We start from the raw sequence: 17,082 nt of genomic DNA, 5'->3' as shown, positions 1-17,082 counted from the left end.
TCCATCACAAGTTTTTCCCTACAGTTGCAGACAAAAGCCTACAGCAAATTCAGATGGCAGATCAATCGCTTGCTAGTTAGAAAAGTTACACTGGTCAGAACTTCATCTTCTCAGAGCTGGAGTCTACAGTCTGAAGGACCACCTGCCGGCAGGTCTTGAAAAAAGCACACTTCCAGTATTTTACAAACAGCTTCATCAAACTTTCCAGCCACCCATCTAAATAGCTATTATTTTTCATCTAAATTGATATGCCTTTCAGGAGAGACTACTTGGGCTTTAGATGCTCATTTGCAACCACCCACATTAAATATTTCTGCTCTTTCAGAATGCACACTGACAGCGACTGAGCAGTGACAAGAGTTTTGCAGAATCTGAACAGAATAAGCACTAAAGCCTCATGATCTGAATATTATCTGAAGTGTTATGACTGACAGATTCATGACCAACCACAGAAAAAATCCTACTAATCTGTAAATACGAATTTCCTTGAACTTGCTCTGCATCCCCTCACTATCAGAAAGAATACAAGTAACACATGAATAATTTAGAAGTCAAAGCAGCAATTAAACCCTTGAGTCCCATTCCAAAAGATCAGATCCTAATTTTAGTTCATCAGCTACCCAGGGAAGTTACATCTGGCTCAAGAAGCTAGTCACAAATGAATGAAGGGAGCCTGGTCTAGACTTCTCATTCTTCAAACCGATTTGGCAGTCACCTAATTCTCATATTTAACTGAAAATACATGTGTAAGGGACCCCACCAGATCATCTAGTCTCTACTCTTGCACACTGCAATGCACTATTCCTACACCCTGCATCTCTTCAAGACATTTCCCACTGCTCCCCTAAAAATTATTGAGCCTTACAGTAAGCTCATTTTCTGGTTAGAATTAGTTTTCTTCCATTTCCCTTGCTGTGATTTAAGGTCATCACATGCACTTTCTTTGTGTTTACCAGAGCCTACACCACAACGCAGCTTTTTCTATATCTCCTGTAACTGTGAACATGGCTTCTGTAAAAATGTCGGGTTCTTCTTCAGGTCTGTGTTTTCAAAACTAGTGATCTCTGTGCTGCTCTCCTCAGGACATCTTTCCTGATATAGGGTGACCAGAGCTCAGCCCAATACTCCAGCAGAAGACTCTCCAGCTCCAGAGGAATGATTACTGCTCCTCTTTACAGAAGGGCTTTCCTATTTATATACCACAATGCTGGCTTTTACGGTGCGTAATTGCTAATTCATGCTCAGCTCGTGATCTACTGCAAGATGCTTTCCTGTTTCACATTGTTTTCCACCTGCCACTCCCCACACTCTGTTTGTGAAGAGGATTATTATCTTCTTTAGAAGTCTGTATTTGTCCCTGTTGGATTGCATTTTATTTTTCAGACCATTTCTCCAATTTAACAGCCTTTTGATTCTAATCCTGTCTTCCAGTGTAACTGCAGAACTTCCCAGTTTGATATCATCAGGGATTTTCATAAACATGTATTTTACACCCCAGACCAGAAAAAATTAATCATCTCCCTTGTCCTCTAATAAGCCACTGACTGTTATTTTCAGAGTGCAATCTTTCTGCCAAACCGATACTTAAAAACTTTCTCTGTTTCTCAGGCATCTGTGCCATGTACAGTTTAAAACACTTATTTAGGGAATTAAGAGAGTCATCTGTAATACCCCAAGTTCCATTCTCCTTTTTAAGATGGAAATGTGTTTGCCTTTTATATATTTTCTATCTCCTGTGTGCTTTCAAACAAGTATTCTACTAAGCTTTTTTCAAATTAGTTGCAGCTCATGATATTCAGCTAAATACTCCTGTGACTAGCTGAAACAGTGTAATTTATCTGTACTACTCCTTCGCTTAGTTGTCTCTCCACCAACAATTCAAACAGTGACAAAAAATGCACTATACAATACCTTTTTGACATAATCTTTTCACAGCTTTCCAAGTTTGTTAGTTCTGTCTCAGAAATATCCTTTAGTCATTTTCCTGTTTCTGACTTACTTCTAGGACTTTCAGTTGTACTAGATTTTTATTTTATTGGCTTATTTTAAACCTTGTTTTTTTTCCTCATTATTTTTATGCTGTCATTGTGAACTCTACAAGATACTTTCACCCTTCAAAATCTCAGCAAATTAATGTCTTATTAATTAGAAAGAGCTCAAAGTCTTTGTAGGTGTTTTTATCATCTGCCGTGATCAGCACTTACCAAGAAGTACCTGGACCAATCCCTTCTCAGCCCCAAATGACTCTCTCTTTTACAGTCAAGTCCTTTGCTTTGTATGTGGACAACTTCACATGCTCTTGAATGTTTTTCCCACTTGATTCTCCTCATTTTAAAGTATAAAGCAGACCCCTCTGAATTTTGTCTCTTATCACTACCCTGGTTTATGGCAGGTACCTCCTACACTACTGACCTCAGCACCAATGTACATCGATCACCTCTCTTCCCTTCCTCTCTCACCAGCCTCTCCTGAAGGATTTATACACTTACATTGCACTACTCCAGCCAGACAAAGTACTTCAACAAATCTAACAGGCCAAATAAGTAATGAGATCATAAACACTTAAGGTTTTTCCCAGTGAAGTTTATCCTAGGCATGTTCAGGCCTCAAAAGTGTGATACCAATCCCAACAAAACCCACGAGCCTCTTTATCCATGTCAAGGACTCAAGAATATAGGCATTCTTAGGACACACCTACTAGATCAGAGCCCATTTAAAATTTGTTGGTCAGAGACTGAGTGTTATTATATTGAGAGACCATTAACTGGACCAGACTGTACTTACCCACGACTCCACAGCTAAATGGTAAGAACATTTACTTGGAAGAAAAAGGACTGTACTTAAGCAGGTATTTTTTGTAGGTTATGTTGTTGTTGTTGGGAGTAGGTGTGTTCTAGTGGTGGTTTTTTGGGTTTTGTTTGTTTTTATTCTTAAAGCTAGGTATACAATTATCATTCACTTTTGAAGGAGTTATTGGCAAATTCCTGTAGCGAAATACACTATAATTCCAAAAGAAGTGTGCTCATATAGAAGCTAAGTGGGAGGAAACTGAACCAGATTCTTCTACAGTCTTATAAACTAGAGTTATTCAAAGATGTTTGCACGGCACAAATATAATTCAAGCTTATGTGACGCAAAACAGAACGTTTTACTATTATACTGTGGTCTACATTAGTATTTTCACATCCATTACTCAAGCAAAAATACCAGAGGTACCTCAGAACACAGCTCAAACTTTATGTTAGATAACAGTGAGTTAAACAGTAATTTTTATGCTAAGTCAACAGAAGCAAGCACAGAAGTTTCATTTAAAAAATCCTTTACAAATATTGATCTATACCGATCAGTCAATTCCACAGCCTCTGCTCAAGTTAAAACTCTTTTTCCCATGCAGGTATATGTGGAGTATCTGGGAAGAATGTTTCTCCTAAACCATTCTAGAATAGGTATTTTATATTGATTTTGTTTATGCTCATGAAAATAATTAATATAACTCTTAAAAAGAAAAGAGTTCATATACAGAAGACATACTTGCATGACATTTGCACTCCTTCCTGTACACAGTATAGTAATCTTTACTAATTAAAGTTTACTTCACAATCAACGTATTAAAATTGTTTTAATGCATAAAAAACCTCTTATTTTACAGACAGTCTTAACTACAACAACAAATTTAGGTAAATGTTCTCAAGCCAAAAAGCCTGTTGGTGTGCCCACATCATCTTGAGACACACCAGACACAGGAGGCCAGTTAACCCCATTTTCAGATTTCAAGTTGTAATCAGGCTCCTGAAGCCCCCTAGGAAGAGCTTAATTGCAAACCAAATTGGAGTCTAGACTGTGGAGATGGTTGTTGGCCCTTTGTACTTCTTACTGGCTTATAATTTTGAACTTGTGAAAATGCCTACAAGATCACGTAACCTGAGCAAGTGAAGCCGTTAGTTGTACTAAGGAACTTAAAGCAATAAAACACCAGAGCTTTATGAGCACTATTCAGTACCAAAGTTTTTTTCAAGCCTCATAGCTAAAACAAACTATGGAACCACTGTAAACTTATACTAGACATTTGGTACTTTCTTGAATGGATAACTGGTTGATGATGAGAATAAACATCCTCATGGAGAACTAAACGTCCAGAAAGGAGATCTGAAAAGGGCTGGAAGGAACTCTGGACACTTGCTATCACAAATAACTGTATTATACCATTTGTTATGCCCTACTGCATGATGAACTTCAATTCTGCTTACTCTGGGTGAAAGGCAATTCCCAAATCTATTCTGACTTACAGACTAAGTTTATTCATTTTTTGGTGGCTGTTTTGTCAAGACCTGGCACAAGCCCAGAAACTCCCAAACTTCAGAAAAGATTCTGAGCCACTTCATCACCATTAACTTAACAGAGCAGCAGGAGTCAAAAGATGGATAGAAAAGGCCTGAAAAAGTAAAATTTGATTCTCCTGTGCAAGCAGGAGACATCAACTTACTGACATTGGGAAAAGAAGCTGCAATAGCAACTAATTTAAAGGAGGATCAGAGGATAAATGAAGAAGAAGGAAAATGAGGAACTCTGATTCTGTTCAACAAAAAGGCAGGTAGCTTTAGTTTCAGCAAGAAAAAGGTTAGCTTTCCCATACACGCATTAGTGTTTCAAACTTGTAATTGAGGAGCATACAGTTACCCAACGCAAGCTGGGTGCAACTCTTCAGTTGAGAACAGAAAAAATTCCTCCTAATGTAGATACCACACTGCTGAGTATGTGGAAGCAGAGGCTGATGAGGAAAAGAAAATGTAAGATGCAACTTATAACTATCCAGACATCATCTCTGGGCTGGCTGCAGAAATAATTTTAGAATAGAGACCAAGAACAACCATGTAGTCCAACTGCTTGACCACTTCAGGGCTGAGAAAAAGTTCAAGCATGTTAAGGGCATTGTCCAAATGCCTCTGAAACACTGACATGCTTGGGGCATCAACCACCTCTCTAGGAAGCCTGTTCCAGAGTCTGACCACCCTCTTGGTAAAGAAATGCTTCTTAATGCTCACTGGATGTCAGATGGAAAAGCTCAGCACCTCGCTCCCCACAGTCCCTCCTCAGGAGGTTGTAGAGAGCAATGCAGTCACCCCTCAGCCTCCTTGTCTCCACACAAACCCAGAGACCTCAGCCACCCCTCATGGGACATTCCTTCCAGCCCTGCCACCAGTTTTGGTGCCCTCCTCCGGAAGCATTCAAGGACCTTCATTGTGCTGGTCAAATATTTCTTGTCAAGAGCAGAGGGAGCTCACAGCAAGAAGAACTTGGATATTTTTGTTTGGAAGGGATTTTTGCTATTCAACATTATTTAATCTATGGCTACAATGACCTGGAAGAAAACTTAGAGCTTAACCCGTAGTTATAGCGAGGCCTCCTTACATTACTGTGGTAGCAATGGATATTTTACATTCATGTTTTATTTCTTTTTGTTTAGTTTCCAGACAATTAAGCCTTTCTACAAATCTTTCTTTCCTGAAGTTTACATCCAACAATTCAAACTCTTCTACTTGGAAGTAACTATAATTCATATTGCAAAGACTGACTTCAGATCTTCCTCTTCAAAATTTTAAAATAGGTTTGAATCAAAATCAGTAGTATCTTATTACTCAAACTTTACGCACATTTTAACATATTGAAGGTAAATCAGATAAGCTAAAAACCTAAGATAAACAGATTTTAAAGCCACATGAGTGTACACATGCATATATTTTTAAAGGTATGCAAGATGACACCGTAACGCCTAAAGATGGTTAATTTTTCACAGAATCACAGAATGACTGAGGTTCAAAAGTACCTCTGGAGGTCATCATGTCCAGCTCCTCCTGCTCAGGCTGGGCCACCTAGAGCACGTTGCCCAGGATCTTGCCCAGATGTCTTTTGAGTATCTCCATGGATGGAGACTCCACAACCCTCCTGAGCAACTTGTGCCAGAGCTAGGTCACCCTTACAGTGAAAAAATTTTTCCTTATGTTCAGATGGAACCTCCAGTGTTTCTACAAAACTGTATTTTTCTAGAGACCTATACAATTACAAATGTTTAAATTGAACTGTCACATGACAAATTGCTGGTTATCAGCCACCAGCTGCAAATTCTGTAATTTTATATATCCACATACCTCTTCAAGCTCTCCTGAAGAAACAGGATTATCCTCGTACGTGGGGAAATGGCACCCTGCTTTACAACTGCAAAACCTGGCAGTCTCCTCACGTGGCTCCACTATTCTGCAGTTGACTTTAGAGCTCTCCATCGCCCTCCCATCTAGAGATTCTTTCATACTGCATTCTAAACAGGGATCTTGGTTTCCTACTGGCAACATCCCAGCCGACTCTTCTTGGGAATCCAGTGATGTTTGCGCACTCTTCTCCATTCCAGACTTTTTTAATCTGGGAAGAAATTTTCCAGATTCGAGCTCTGATTTTCCATAATAATGCCCTTCTTTTTCTGCATCTTCTTCCAGAGGTTTGAGATCTGCTTGTGGATCCTCAAATACATCTACTTGAGAAGACACAGCAATACCTCCCTCATCTTTTTCTGACTCAAATTCTGACTCGCTTCCACCACCTGGAGAAAGTTCAGATGCAGAAATGGGGCGAAAGTGAGTCCTTGGAGAAATTCGTATAGCCCTGTACTGCGTTCGATCAACACCACATATCCTGGGGTGTAAAACCTCACTGTCTGAATCAGAGCACAGAATTGACTTAGGTTTAAAACTAGGGCTGAAAGATGCAATTCCTTCTGGCTCAAATGAACACTCTACATGAAGAACTTGTGAAAATGGATTGTTCAGGTCAAAGGAAGAGAATGAGTATTCAAGCCCTGGTTCTTCAACTTGAAAGTTACCACAAGCTCCCAGTAAGTCTTCATGGAAGATAAAAGAAAACCCCTTATTTAATCCGTTATCTCCACTCTTTGATTGCTCATTCTGTTCAAATGATACAAATGGCCTCCATAATTGCCTATGACCAGGGGCAAAGCTATTACCTGGAGTCATAAAAACATCTGTACCAGCTATTGTCACTACATCAGAAGCTGCACATTGTAATAAGCTCCCTTTTGAGTGACCAGGTGGCACCACTGCCCATTCTCCATCACTGTTAAATGTTTTGAGCTCCCCATAAACACCACCAAGTATAAAGGAGTTTTCTTTATCCTGGTTAACATCCCATGGTTTTGATGGTGTAGTATAGTCACCACCATCTACTTTCGATAAATCATTGGAGACAAAGGCTCTCTTCTCTAAATTCTCCTTTTGACCTTCCCAAAGATGATATTCTGATCTCTGCACTGCTTTATTGGGCTCCTGCAGGGTTTCAACTTTTGCTTCTGTATCCAAACAGCAGCAATAGTTATTTACATCAGTTGAAAACAATTCATCTTCTATTCCTTCTATTTCTACCATGGCTGCAGAATTTCTGTCTGTCATATTTGTCCAAATATCTTTAATAACCCCTGAGCTGTAGCCATCTCCATGTGGACTGCTTTCACTACACCCTTGTGTAGTTTCATAGTCTTTACTTTCTGCTTTTTGTTCTAGCTGAATACCACAGACAGATTCTAGCTTAGATTTCTTTTTGAAAATCAAAGTGGGCATTTCTCCTAACGTTCTAGCTTGTTGCTGGCAGGTTTCTTCTGGCAAAAAATCTAGAATTTCTTCATCTACATAACTCGAGGACACTCTAGGAACTACATAATTCATATCTTCTGCATTAAATTGCGTGGATTCTTCATATGGAATATTTAAAGTCTCATTGTCTGAACGTGTTTCTTCTGAGTGTGACCATGGACTACAGGTTCTCGTTGAAAGATTGGAACAGTGTTCATTTTCATCAAAGGCACTATTTTTGGTCCATATTAGCAATCTAGACTGTGTTTTCCCAAGAATATTAGCAGTGCTACTAGAATCTGCATTTTCATTTCCCAAGTTGAGTGTTTCAAAAGAAAATGGTAAAACAGAGTTACTGCATTGCACTTCAAACACTGAAAAACAAGAGTTTATACCAGACCCTTCATTAATATCTGAAAAGAGCTCTTGATTGCCAGCAAGCATGTGTGAATTAAGCATTGTGCTGTCTAAGATGGGGGAGAATCTGATCGGAGAATCTCCTCCAAAACTCTCCCCATCTGCATCACCAGAACTAGAAGATGAACAGCACTCCCAAAATTGAGCTAAATTACTAAGGTCTTGCAAGAACCACCCTTCAGCACCAACAGAGCTGGTCGAATCTGTCCATATTGCACTTTCCCCTTGCAACTCCATTCCATCTAACACTATGCAACATTCTGCCTCAAAATCAGTTTTTTCTTTACTCTTTTGTCGAATCATATTTAAAATCCGACTCTCCCCTTGCATCGTTTCTGAGGCACCAGGATCCAACATGGATTGATCAATATCTACTTCATAGAAGTGTGTTAGTTCTGACAGATGAACATCATCTAAATATTTGTCGTCCTCTGGTTGAGAACATATTGAGGTCCCAGCGAGGTCAATATCCTCATTTAGAACTGCAGGCATTTCTACAAAGTGACCATCGATGAAAGTACCTGCTGCGAGGTATGTTTTATGAATATTATTGTTGCTAATACAAAGACCATGCACTGATTCAGACAGCTCTTCTACAGCCTCTGATGTTACGCCACATATATCTTCTCTGTTGCGGTACGTAGTCTCCAGCTTGCTTTTCCTGCTAAGAGGAACGAAGTACTCTGTGATCGGCTCAGTGTACCACAAGGGTTCTTCTTTATATTCCTTTTCATTTCTGCTGTCTAAATACAAATCTTTTCCATCGCTACCACCAGCTTCTTTTCTTCCGATTTCTTTTAATGGCCTTTTACCTCTTTTGCACAGCTGTTTGACGGACCCGCTGCTACTGCTGCTACTGCTTCCGCTGTGGACTTTTCTATCGGCCTTTTCACCAGATTTCACTGCAAGCCTGCTTTGCCCATTACGCCCTTTTTTGTTTCGAACCTCTCTTGTTTTGTGCCTTACTTTAATGCATTTCATTGATGCCTTGTATTCACCTTGATTACCACTAGAACTTGAGCCAGCCTCACTGGATCCAGATGACCAGGAGCGAGGACGCATCTTTCCCTCAGACTTATGTCGGACTTGCTTTTTGTACAGAACAGGCTTCTCTTCAACAGTGTTGTTATTAAACTTGTTTTCTTTCTCATTTTTACTTTTCTTCTGCTGGGTTCTTTCCTGTACAGTGGCAGATGCTTTATTACTTCTGTCTTTAGTTACTTCACTTTCACTATTGCAGTCCTTTGGAGAAGATGTATCCGTGCTAGTTGGTGGAGCAGTGGATGAAGATGAGGAGCTAGAGTAAGAGCATACTTTGGATTTATTCCATACAGTCATAATTTCCTGCAGGCAAACTGGCTTTTCAGAAAGAGGAGGAAATGCTTCATAGTACCTGAAAGCAAAACAAAAAGGTCACACTCAGTTGGTAGAACTTCAGACAGGCGTTAAGATTAAGAAGTATTATTAAAGCACATCAAAATACTACCAATCATTGTAAAAAAAAATCTAGTTTGTTCTACACATGCACATGCCAGTTTATGTGAATGATAAAAAGGGCAGATTAAGATAATATTTAAAAGTGTTTATATTAATATATGTTTAAAAACATACTGCCATGTAAAACGATTCCATTTTTAAGAAGTACTAAACTTCACTGTAGACAGAAATTATGGATGCTTAAAGCAGTGAAGGCCTGACTCCAGATTTAGTAGATATTGTAGCAATTCACTACAGTCATCTTAAACATGTTTGATTTAGAGTAAAAATGAGGAAGATCTGAATTTCAGTCAGTTCAGTCCCAAATTTCAGTTTTTTAAACTCTCCTTTGTGAAATGGGACACTACCTGTTAAGTTCCACACAGTTTGATTGTCCAGTTATTTTAAAAAAAGCTATTGCAAAAAAAGATTCATTCTTAACAGCTTCATGCAACAGGGACAAGATTAAAATACATTCTGCAACGTCTGAAGTAGTAGGTGTTTGAGAATAAAGAGAATTATACTGAATCACATATAGGTCAATGAAAATCTATTAAAAAGCATTCAGAAGTAAATTAAGTTAAATGCACATTAGCACAAACAGCTCCATGAATAAGTATCATCCATTTAGCAACACGTCTACTAGACTGTTGCTACCCATGGTTATTATTAAGAGATACAGAAGCAGTCATATCTCCAAGAAAAGTCAGTGATAAAACTCCTGGGTACTTCAGTAACACCGGACTCTGGTTCTTGGTAACTAGTAGACCACTCTGGTTATAAAGAGTTTAAAGGTTATAAGTTTCAGTCTCCCATTTCTGGAACAGAAGACAAAAAGTTCTGAACAAGACAGAACAAGGGGTGTTGGTTTTAAACTAAATGAGGGGAGATTCAGCCTAGAGATGAAGAAGAAATTCTTTTACAATGAGGGTGGTGAATCCTTGGCCCAGGTTGCCCAGAGAGGTGGTGGATGCTACATCCCTGGAGACATTCCAGGCCAGGTTAGAAGAGGCTCTGAGCAACCTGATCTGGTTGCAGATGTCCCTGCTTATGACAGGGGGGTTGGACTAGATGACCTTTGAAGGTCCCTTCCAACACAAACTATTCTATGAACCCAGGAAACTGATTCTCTCCCTGCAAGTCTAATGTGTCAATTAATGCTGTTTTAAAGGCTTTTCATTTGTCTAGTTGACTTCACCTGAGGGAAACTAAAATGCAGTATGGTTTGAGTTCTGCAACAGTCAAAACAAAGCAGTCAGGACTTTGCCAGAAATTAAACTAGCCCATGGTACCAAATATCTGTATTTGAACATACAAGATTAACAAAAGACAGCAGGAAAAAAATGTAATCCTTAATACCCAGAAAACTCCAGATTCCCCCCAGGTTAACTTCACTGTGTTAAAATACAGGAATAAAAGGAGAAAAGCATCTTAGATAGTAATAATAATAAAAAAATGCATACATTTCTACTTGATCCTTTGCTGTAGGAGATAGATCAGTCTCAGGAGACAAAGAGCCTTCTAACTTTTTGTGAATCTTCTCCTCTGTTTTGGAAGAAAATTCCAAATGCTTAATAGAAAAATTCAGAAAGCCAGTGTACTTTATAACAGTATTTAACAAAAAGCACAAGGATGTATACCTGTAATAGTAATAAATTTCCATAAAACACTGTAAATAACAGAACAATTTATAGTCTGGTTATTATGCATAAAGAAATTACAAGTTATCACCCAAGATTCAAGTTTTCCACAGTTGCCTTGTTAAGCCCTGCAAATGTCACCAAATGTGACTGGCCAGCAGCTGCATGCAATTTCATGGTTAGCAATTCCTCCACTAGGAGACTTCCTATTAAATTTTTACTTACTTCACACCCAAATTCTAATCTCCTTGCATTGCTACATATAAGAAAATATTTAAACCAAAATCAACTATTTAACTAAATATTTTGAGGAACAGTTAGTTGCCCACTGAAAGGAAGTAACCCTGCAGTAGCTGCTGTGCTTTGTGTGGAGGTAAAGGCAAATTTCCTGCATGAGAGGTGACTCTAAGGATTCCTAATTCTTTATATCAAAATCTGTAAAATATAAAAAAAATATGCAGTGAGATGCACATTCATTTTACTTTGTTTCATAATAAATAGTCAGCATCACCTTGGCGCAGTAAGGAAGTGTCAAAGTATATCACTATGAAATATTAAGAGACAACTAGAATTACTGTTTAAAAACAGAAAAAGGGAATGGAAACAAACATGTTTTAAGCATGTAAATATTTATCCCTTATTTATTGCTATTTATATTACATAATTTTACTGCTATTGTCAAAGGCTGCTGCTATGTGCCTGAACAAACATTTATGTGTGAATGAACTTTCATTGGAGACATCACAATTTTATATTATGCTCCCTGCCCTAAACTTGACAACATAACGTCCCAATTATCACTCCCCTAGAGCCTGGAAATTTTAAGCAGAGCACTCTATGATGGCTACCTGGATGCTTCTCACAGCAATAGTTGTTAATACCATATAACAGTTTCGAGGCCCATCTACTCTTTGCAAATATCAGTACAGAAAAGGAACAGAATAAATGCTTTATTTTGATTTATTTTGGTGGGGAAGGGGGATGCTGAATACGAAATATTCACTAAAAAGGCAGACACAGCTGGATATGAACAGTTACAGCTTTCCATGAGGGAAACTCCATTTGTGAATGGCTATTTCTTAGGTAAACAAAGCATACTAGTACAGAATTGCTTCAGCTATTTGAATGAAATTATTCAAATGTATTTTAAAATTGCATGGTGTGTATTAAAAGCTAATGAATTAACAGCCTGCTCCCCCACTCCTACATCTCAGAATGCTGCACCGCTGAAATATACAGTCTATGGCCTGAGAGTTTAAGATGATTTCCTCACCTTGCTTACTCTGAAGGTCTTTCAGTCTGGAGCAAAGCTCCTCCACTAGCGTTTCAATCCCAGAGCTCTGCACAACAAAAACAAAGAGGGGGCAGGGAGGAAAGAAAAAGCAAAAATCAATACTGTAAACATATCTTGTCAGAGATGTATTTTTTTTAATATGGTAACTACGGGTTAAAAAGCAGCAAAAAATATTACTAGGTATAAATCCATTCCTATAAATATGTTAATTAGAGGTCAAAATGATTCCATGAAACATGTAGATACATCCGTTCACCCAGAGGTTTCAAACGTCGAGTCACATTGTTGCATTATTGTATATTCAAGATTTCGCAAACTCTGCAAAAACTGTCACATTTACTGCAGTATATCACTTAGAATTTAGCCAAGAGCCTCATGAGAAAAGTTCAAGAATCAAGGGATCACTAAGATGCATTTTAAAAAGCTAAGCCTGACCCTTTCCGTTGCAGTTTATGCCTCTGGTAACAGGACCATTAAAAGGGTTCTGAAAATCAGGAGTGAAGGTGAAGAGGAGAACAGAATGGAGTCATATACACAGGGGTGGCACGGAGGGAGAGGAAAAGCTTCCACTGCATCTTCATGCAAAACTTATCCCATAGTTTTGCCAGTTTACAATGCCCAGATTTTTATTTTCTAAACATTGTACTGTTTACTCAGGAGAGCAGAGGGGAAAATAAACAGCTTATTCATCTGTAAGTCTTTATTTTCCTTCTTTATTCTTCCACACAAACTTTCCGTACACTCAAGCTTCCTTTAAAATCCCATTTCAGTGTTATTCTCACAAGCTGCTGCTTTTACCATCTGCCTAGACCTGCAAGCAATTCTGTATAAAGCAACAGCAGCAGAACAGCAAATTACTGAAAAATAAAGATACAGATAAAGTGGTACAACATACGACCAGCCATTCCATAGGAGAAAACCCTGTGCTGTACTAATGGAATAGAAGTTGAATTCCAGTCAGCAAAATACTACATACCAACCTACAGCCTGAAATGACCATTCCTGTTGGAACGAAAACTAGGTGAGGTGAGTACTGTGTAGATATTTGTGTTCTTAGTATTTCGATGCTCAGGGATCATGTTTGGAGATAAGACTTTGCAATTTCCATAAGTACAAACACAAGGCAGCAATCCCAAACAAGTGAGGGTGCATGAAGTCCCTGCACATTACCATACAGCTGGGACCAGTGACGGGGGAGAACTGCGCGGCTTCTTGTATTCTGCTTTCCTCAGTACCGACACCAACACCTTGATCCCCCATCATACTTGGAGATTCTGAGACTTGTATAAACCTCCCAAAAAATTGTCTCACCAGAATTTGACATGATCTTGTGTGCATATAGTAACGGAATATGCATTCTCTCCAAAGATAATGCGGACCAAGTATCAAGTTACAGAAATGCATAAAAGAGAAGTTTGATTTGCTGTGTGACCATGGTGGTATAAAGATTTAATTTTTCCAAGATCTAAGTGTTTCTCCTGTCTCTTCACTACTGAATAGAAATGGCAGAAAAATGTTAATATGTGTTGCTAAAGCACAAGAAAATATTATGGAAAAGGGAATACTAATTCATACAGCGAAACCAGCTTGTTTAACTCTGTCACAAACATACACTTGAAAAATAATATACTGAAGCAATGACTTACATGCTAACTTCTAAATTTTAATTACCTGCAGTCAAGTGAGAAAGCAATTTTCTACTCCTATCTGCATTGCTGCACTGACGTGCTAAATATAAACCTTTATGCACATACTTAACGGAGGATGACTTAGCAATATTAAACTTCAGAAGGCATCTTCTCTATCAGTAAACTTACCAACAGAAATTAAATTGTTTGGAAAGAACCGAGCATCACAGTAATATAGACAAAGCTATGTAGGTTGTAACAATTGTCACTTTATGGCTATACGGCTCCTGACTCCCCCTCCTCCTCCTCCTCCCAAAAGGGCAGCAGAGGAGGAGCCGGCCTTGTTTTTGCCTCGCTCTCCCAACTGTCTAATCCGACCAACACCTGTAGCAAACGCTCAATATAGATCCACTTCCTTAACTTAATTATAACATGATGTAAAAATATAAAAATCATCCCCCAAACCAGGAACAATATGCTCACCATTACACCGAAGAAGTGAAAACTTTTGGAATCAAACGCTTCATTTCCTCCCGTACCATGAAACTAATACTCGAGTCAGCTGACGGGCTGCACGCTGGCCGGCCCGGCCCGCTCATCGCCCTGGCACTAGCTTAAGAAAAAATGAAAAACAAATAAAAGGGCTGGGGGGGCACTGTTCAGAATGCCAAGTCTCCAGGGACCACTCGCTCAACCTCTTACTGCAGTATATAAAAACAAGCTGCAGACTTAAAGCCTCGACGAGATTCAGTTACTGTGTTTTTTCATTGTTTAAGTTAACGTGTTGTAGTCGCAGCAACCCCATTGCCAGATAGTAAGATATTCCAGGCACTGGCTTGGTTCACTAGGACACAGACCGTTAACAAAATGAGGTGATCTGCCCGAACCTCTTTGCTTATGTTCAAATTTAAAAACAATATCCAAATAGTACAAATACTGGAGTACCTTAAAAACATTTTTCCACATGGAAGTGCCTAATTATGATTGCTTTTGTAATTCCAACACAAAAGGCTTATATCTCATGATTATCTGTAAGGCCATTTAAACTACTGACCCAGATTTCTACTAACCCTTTTCTCTTGTTCAAACTACAAAGGGCAGCACATCATTGTTTTAATTTATATTCTTTGTTTTGCATAACAAAACTTCCTCTATACCAACCACATTTTATTCTGTTCTACTGTTTCCAACATATTTCTGTTGCCTTCTCCTGCTTTAACTTACAACCAGTTCCATCAAAAGTTGTTCTTTTTGGCTTTTCATCAGCTGGCTGAAGCAAGGGAAGGATTACATAAAGGATAGGTGTTATGTTACTGGCACAGGAGCGATGGTGCTAACAGATAAATTAAGCTCCTGAACTCACCCAGCATGAACAGGAACAGTCAATCTGACTGCTGGAGTTACAGGACTCTAACAGCCCGTGTCTGGCTTACTGACCAACACGACTCCATTCAGAGCCAAATTAATGTAGTTTTGCATAACGAGGAATGAGAGCAATTAAAAAAAAACAAAAAACTAGCAAACATCATGCACATTTGTGTGTGTATATATATATATATATGTAAATTTTTTTTTACACACATATATATGTAGTGTAAAATCTTAAATAAAAGATCTTGAACATGCTCTTCTTTGGAAGCAGAGCACTCAGAGATGACAAGTGGTAACTCATTAGTTTAAAGCAATGCGACTGCTTTTGCTGTATGTTCACACCCCTGTATAGCTGCAGAAAATGTTCTCAGAGTATACTAAATCTATAAATTTAACTACTTCTGAAATATTTTTATAAATTTAAAATAATCAGTTTAATTAATTGTAAACCATGGAAACAAAATGTTACATACATCAAATTCAAATCCACTAAAAGCCGTTGCTTATGTTAACAGTGGGCACTGACTTGCATGTTCTGAGAGTTTTCAGTGAGCAGCTGTGGAACATCAGCTCCCCTCAGATTTTTGACCAACCACTTTAATTCTCGTTGACATTCACACCTCTGCTAGTACTTTACTTCTGAACGCTGGAAACAAGCACTGTGCAGTCACCACCCAGGAGATTTAACAAGTTTTTCCTGAATTTGGTCACAAATGTTCATCCAGCACTATTATCTCACGTACTTATTCTATGGAACTCAGGACATCATTAGTCAGCACAATTTTTCATTTTCAGAGCTTTTACCCCTTCCTGTCACCCAGCAATGATGTCTGGTTATGGCTCTTGTATTCCATCCAAGAAATGCCATGCAAATGTGTACTTTGTTCTGCAGATCTGCACATATGCAACAGCCAAAAATTCTGGACCAAAAAAAGGAAAACAAAGTTGTGATAGCCAGTATTTAAGAATGAGCTTTCCACATCTGACATACCAAAAATATATATACAGAAACTGAAAAACTCCATCAGATTATACAGCTCAAAGGGAAGGGCTGTTTTTTGGTGTTTTGTTTTGAGGGGTTTGTTTTTTTTTCTTTTTTTCTTCTAGCCAATAGCTTCCTCCAGAAGCTTTGAACTGTGTACTGTAAATATTTACTAAATATGGCTTGTTATTTCAGGCCTGTAAGGTATGAGGAAAGTCCCTTGTTCCTCTTTTCAGCATTTTGAGAAGACACAAGCATTACACTGCATTTTACTTCAACAATTAAAATAACAACTCATTTGCTTTTTGGGTTTTGAGAGCTTTTTAGCTTGCACTTTTAAAACAAATCCTCATTTCACTTTCCCAGATGCACGGAATTGTTTCGATTGGAAAGAACCTCTGGAGATCATCTAGTCCAGACACCTGCTGAAGCAGGATCAGCTAGAGCAGAATACAGACACTCTTTTCACAGAATACGAGTTCAAACAATCAAGAACTTAAAATAAATCAATATATTCATAGTTTCAACTCATTCTTTTAACAGGTCACAGGACTCTCTGACAGAGATGGCAATCTGGCTGCAGTGTACCAGGCCTGTTTTCTTGGCCCGGAGCCCGTCACCAAGAGCAGGATCAGGTAGC

At 38.6% G+C, this 17,082-nt stretch overlaps 1 protein-coding gene across 4 annotated transcripts in view; it reads right to left on the bottom strand.

The window, feature by feature from the left end:
* KIAA0232 overlaps positions 1-17,082 on the bottom strand; it is a 70,056-nt gene that overhangs the window by 10,189 nt on the left and 42,785 nt on the right. For all 4 annotated transcript variants that reach the window (XM_082050297.1, XM_082050298.1, XM_082050300.1 and 1 more), the window contains 3 exons: positions 12,441-12,507; positions 10,991-11,072; positions 6,147-9,444 (listed from right to left, as the gene is read on the bottom strand). In XM_082050297.1, coding sequence (XP_081906423.1) covers positions 6,147-9,444; positions 10,991-11,072; positions 12,441-12,507 — 3,447 coding nt within the window. The remainder of the gene's footprint in view (positions 1-6,146; positions 9,445-10,990; positions 11,073-12,440; positions 12,508-17,082) is intronic.

This window comes from Streptopelia decaocto (assembly GCF_964273445.1).
Source record: "Streptopelia decaocto genome assembly, chromosome: 4".
In the NCBI taxonomy this organism is placed as follows: domain Eukaryota; kingdom Metazoa; phylum Chordata; class Aves; order Columbiformes; family Columbidae; genus Streptopelia; species Streptopelia decaocto.
The sequence above is the reverse complement of the archived record's forward strand: the minus strand, read 5'-3'. Positions and strand labels throughout refer to the sequence as shown.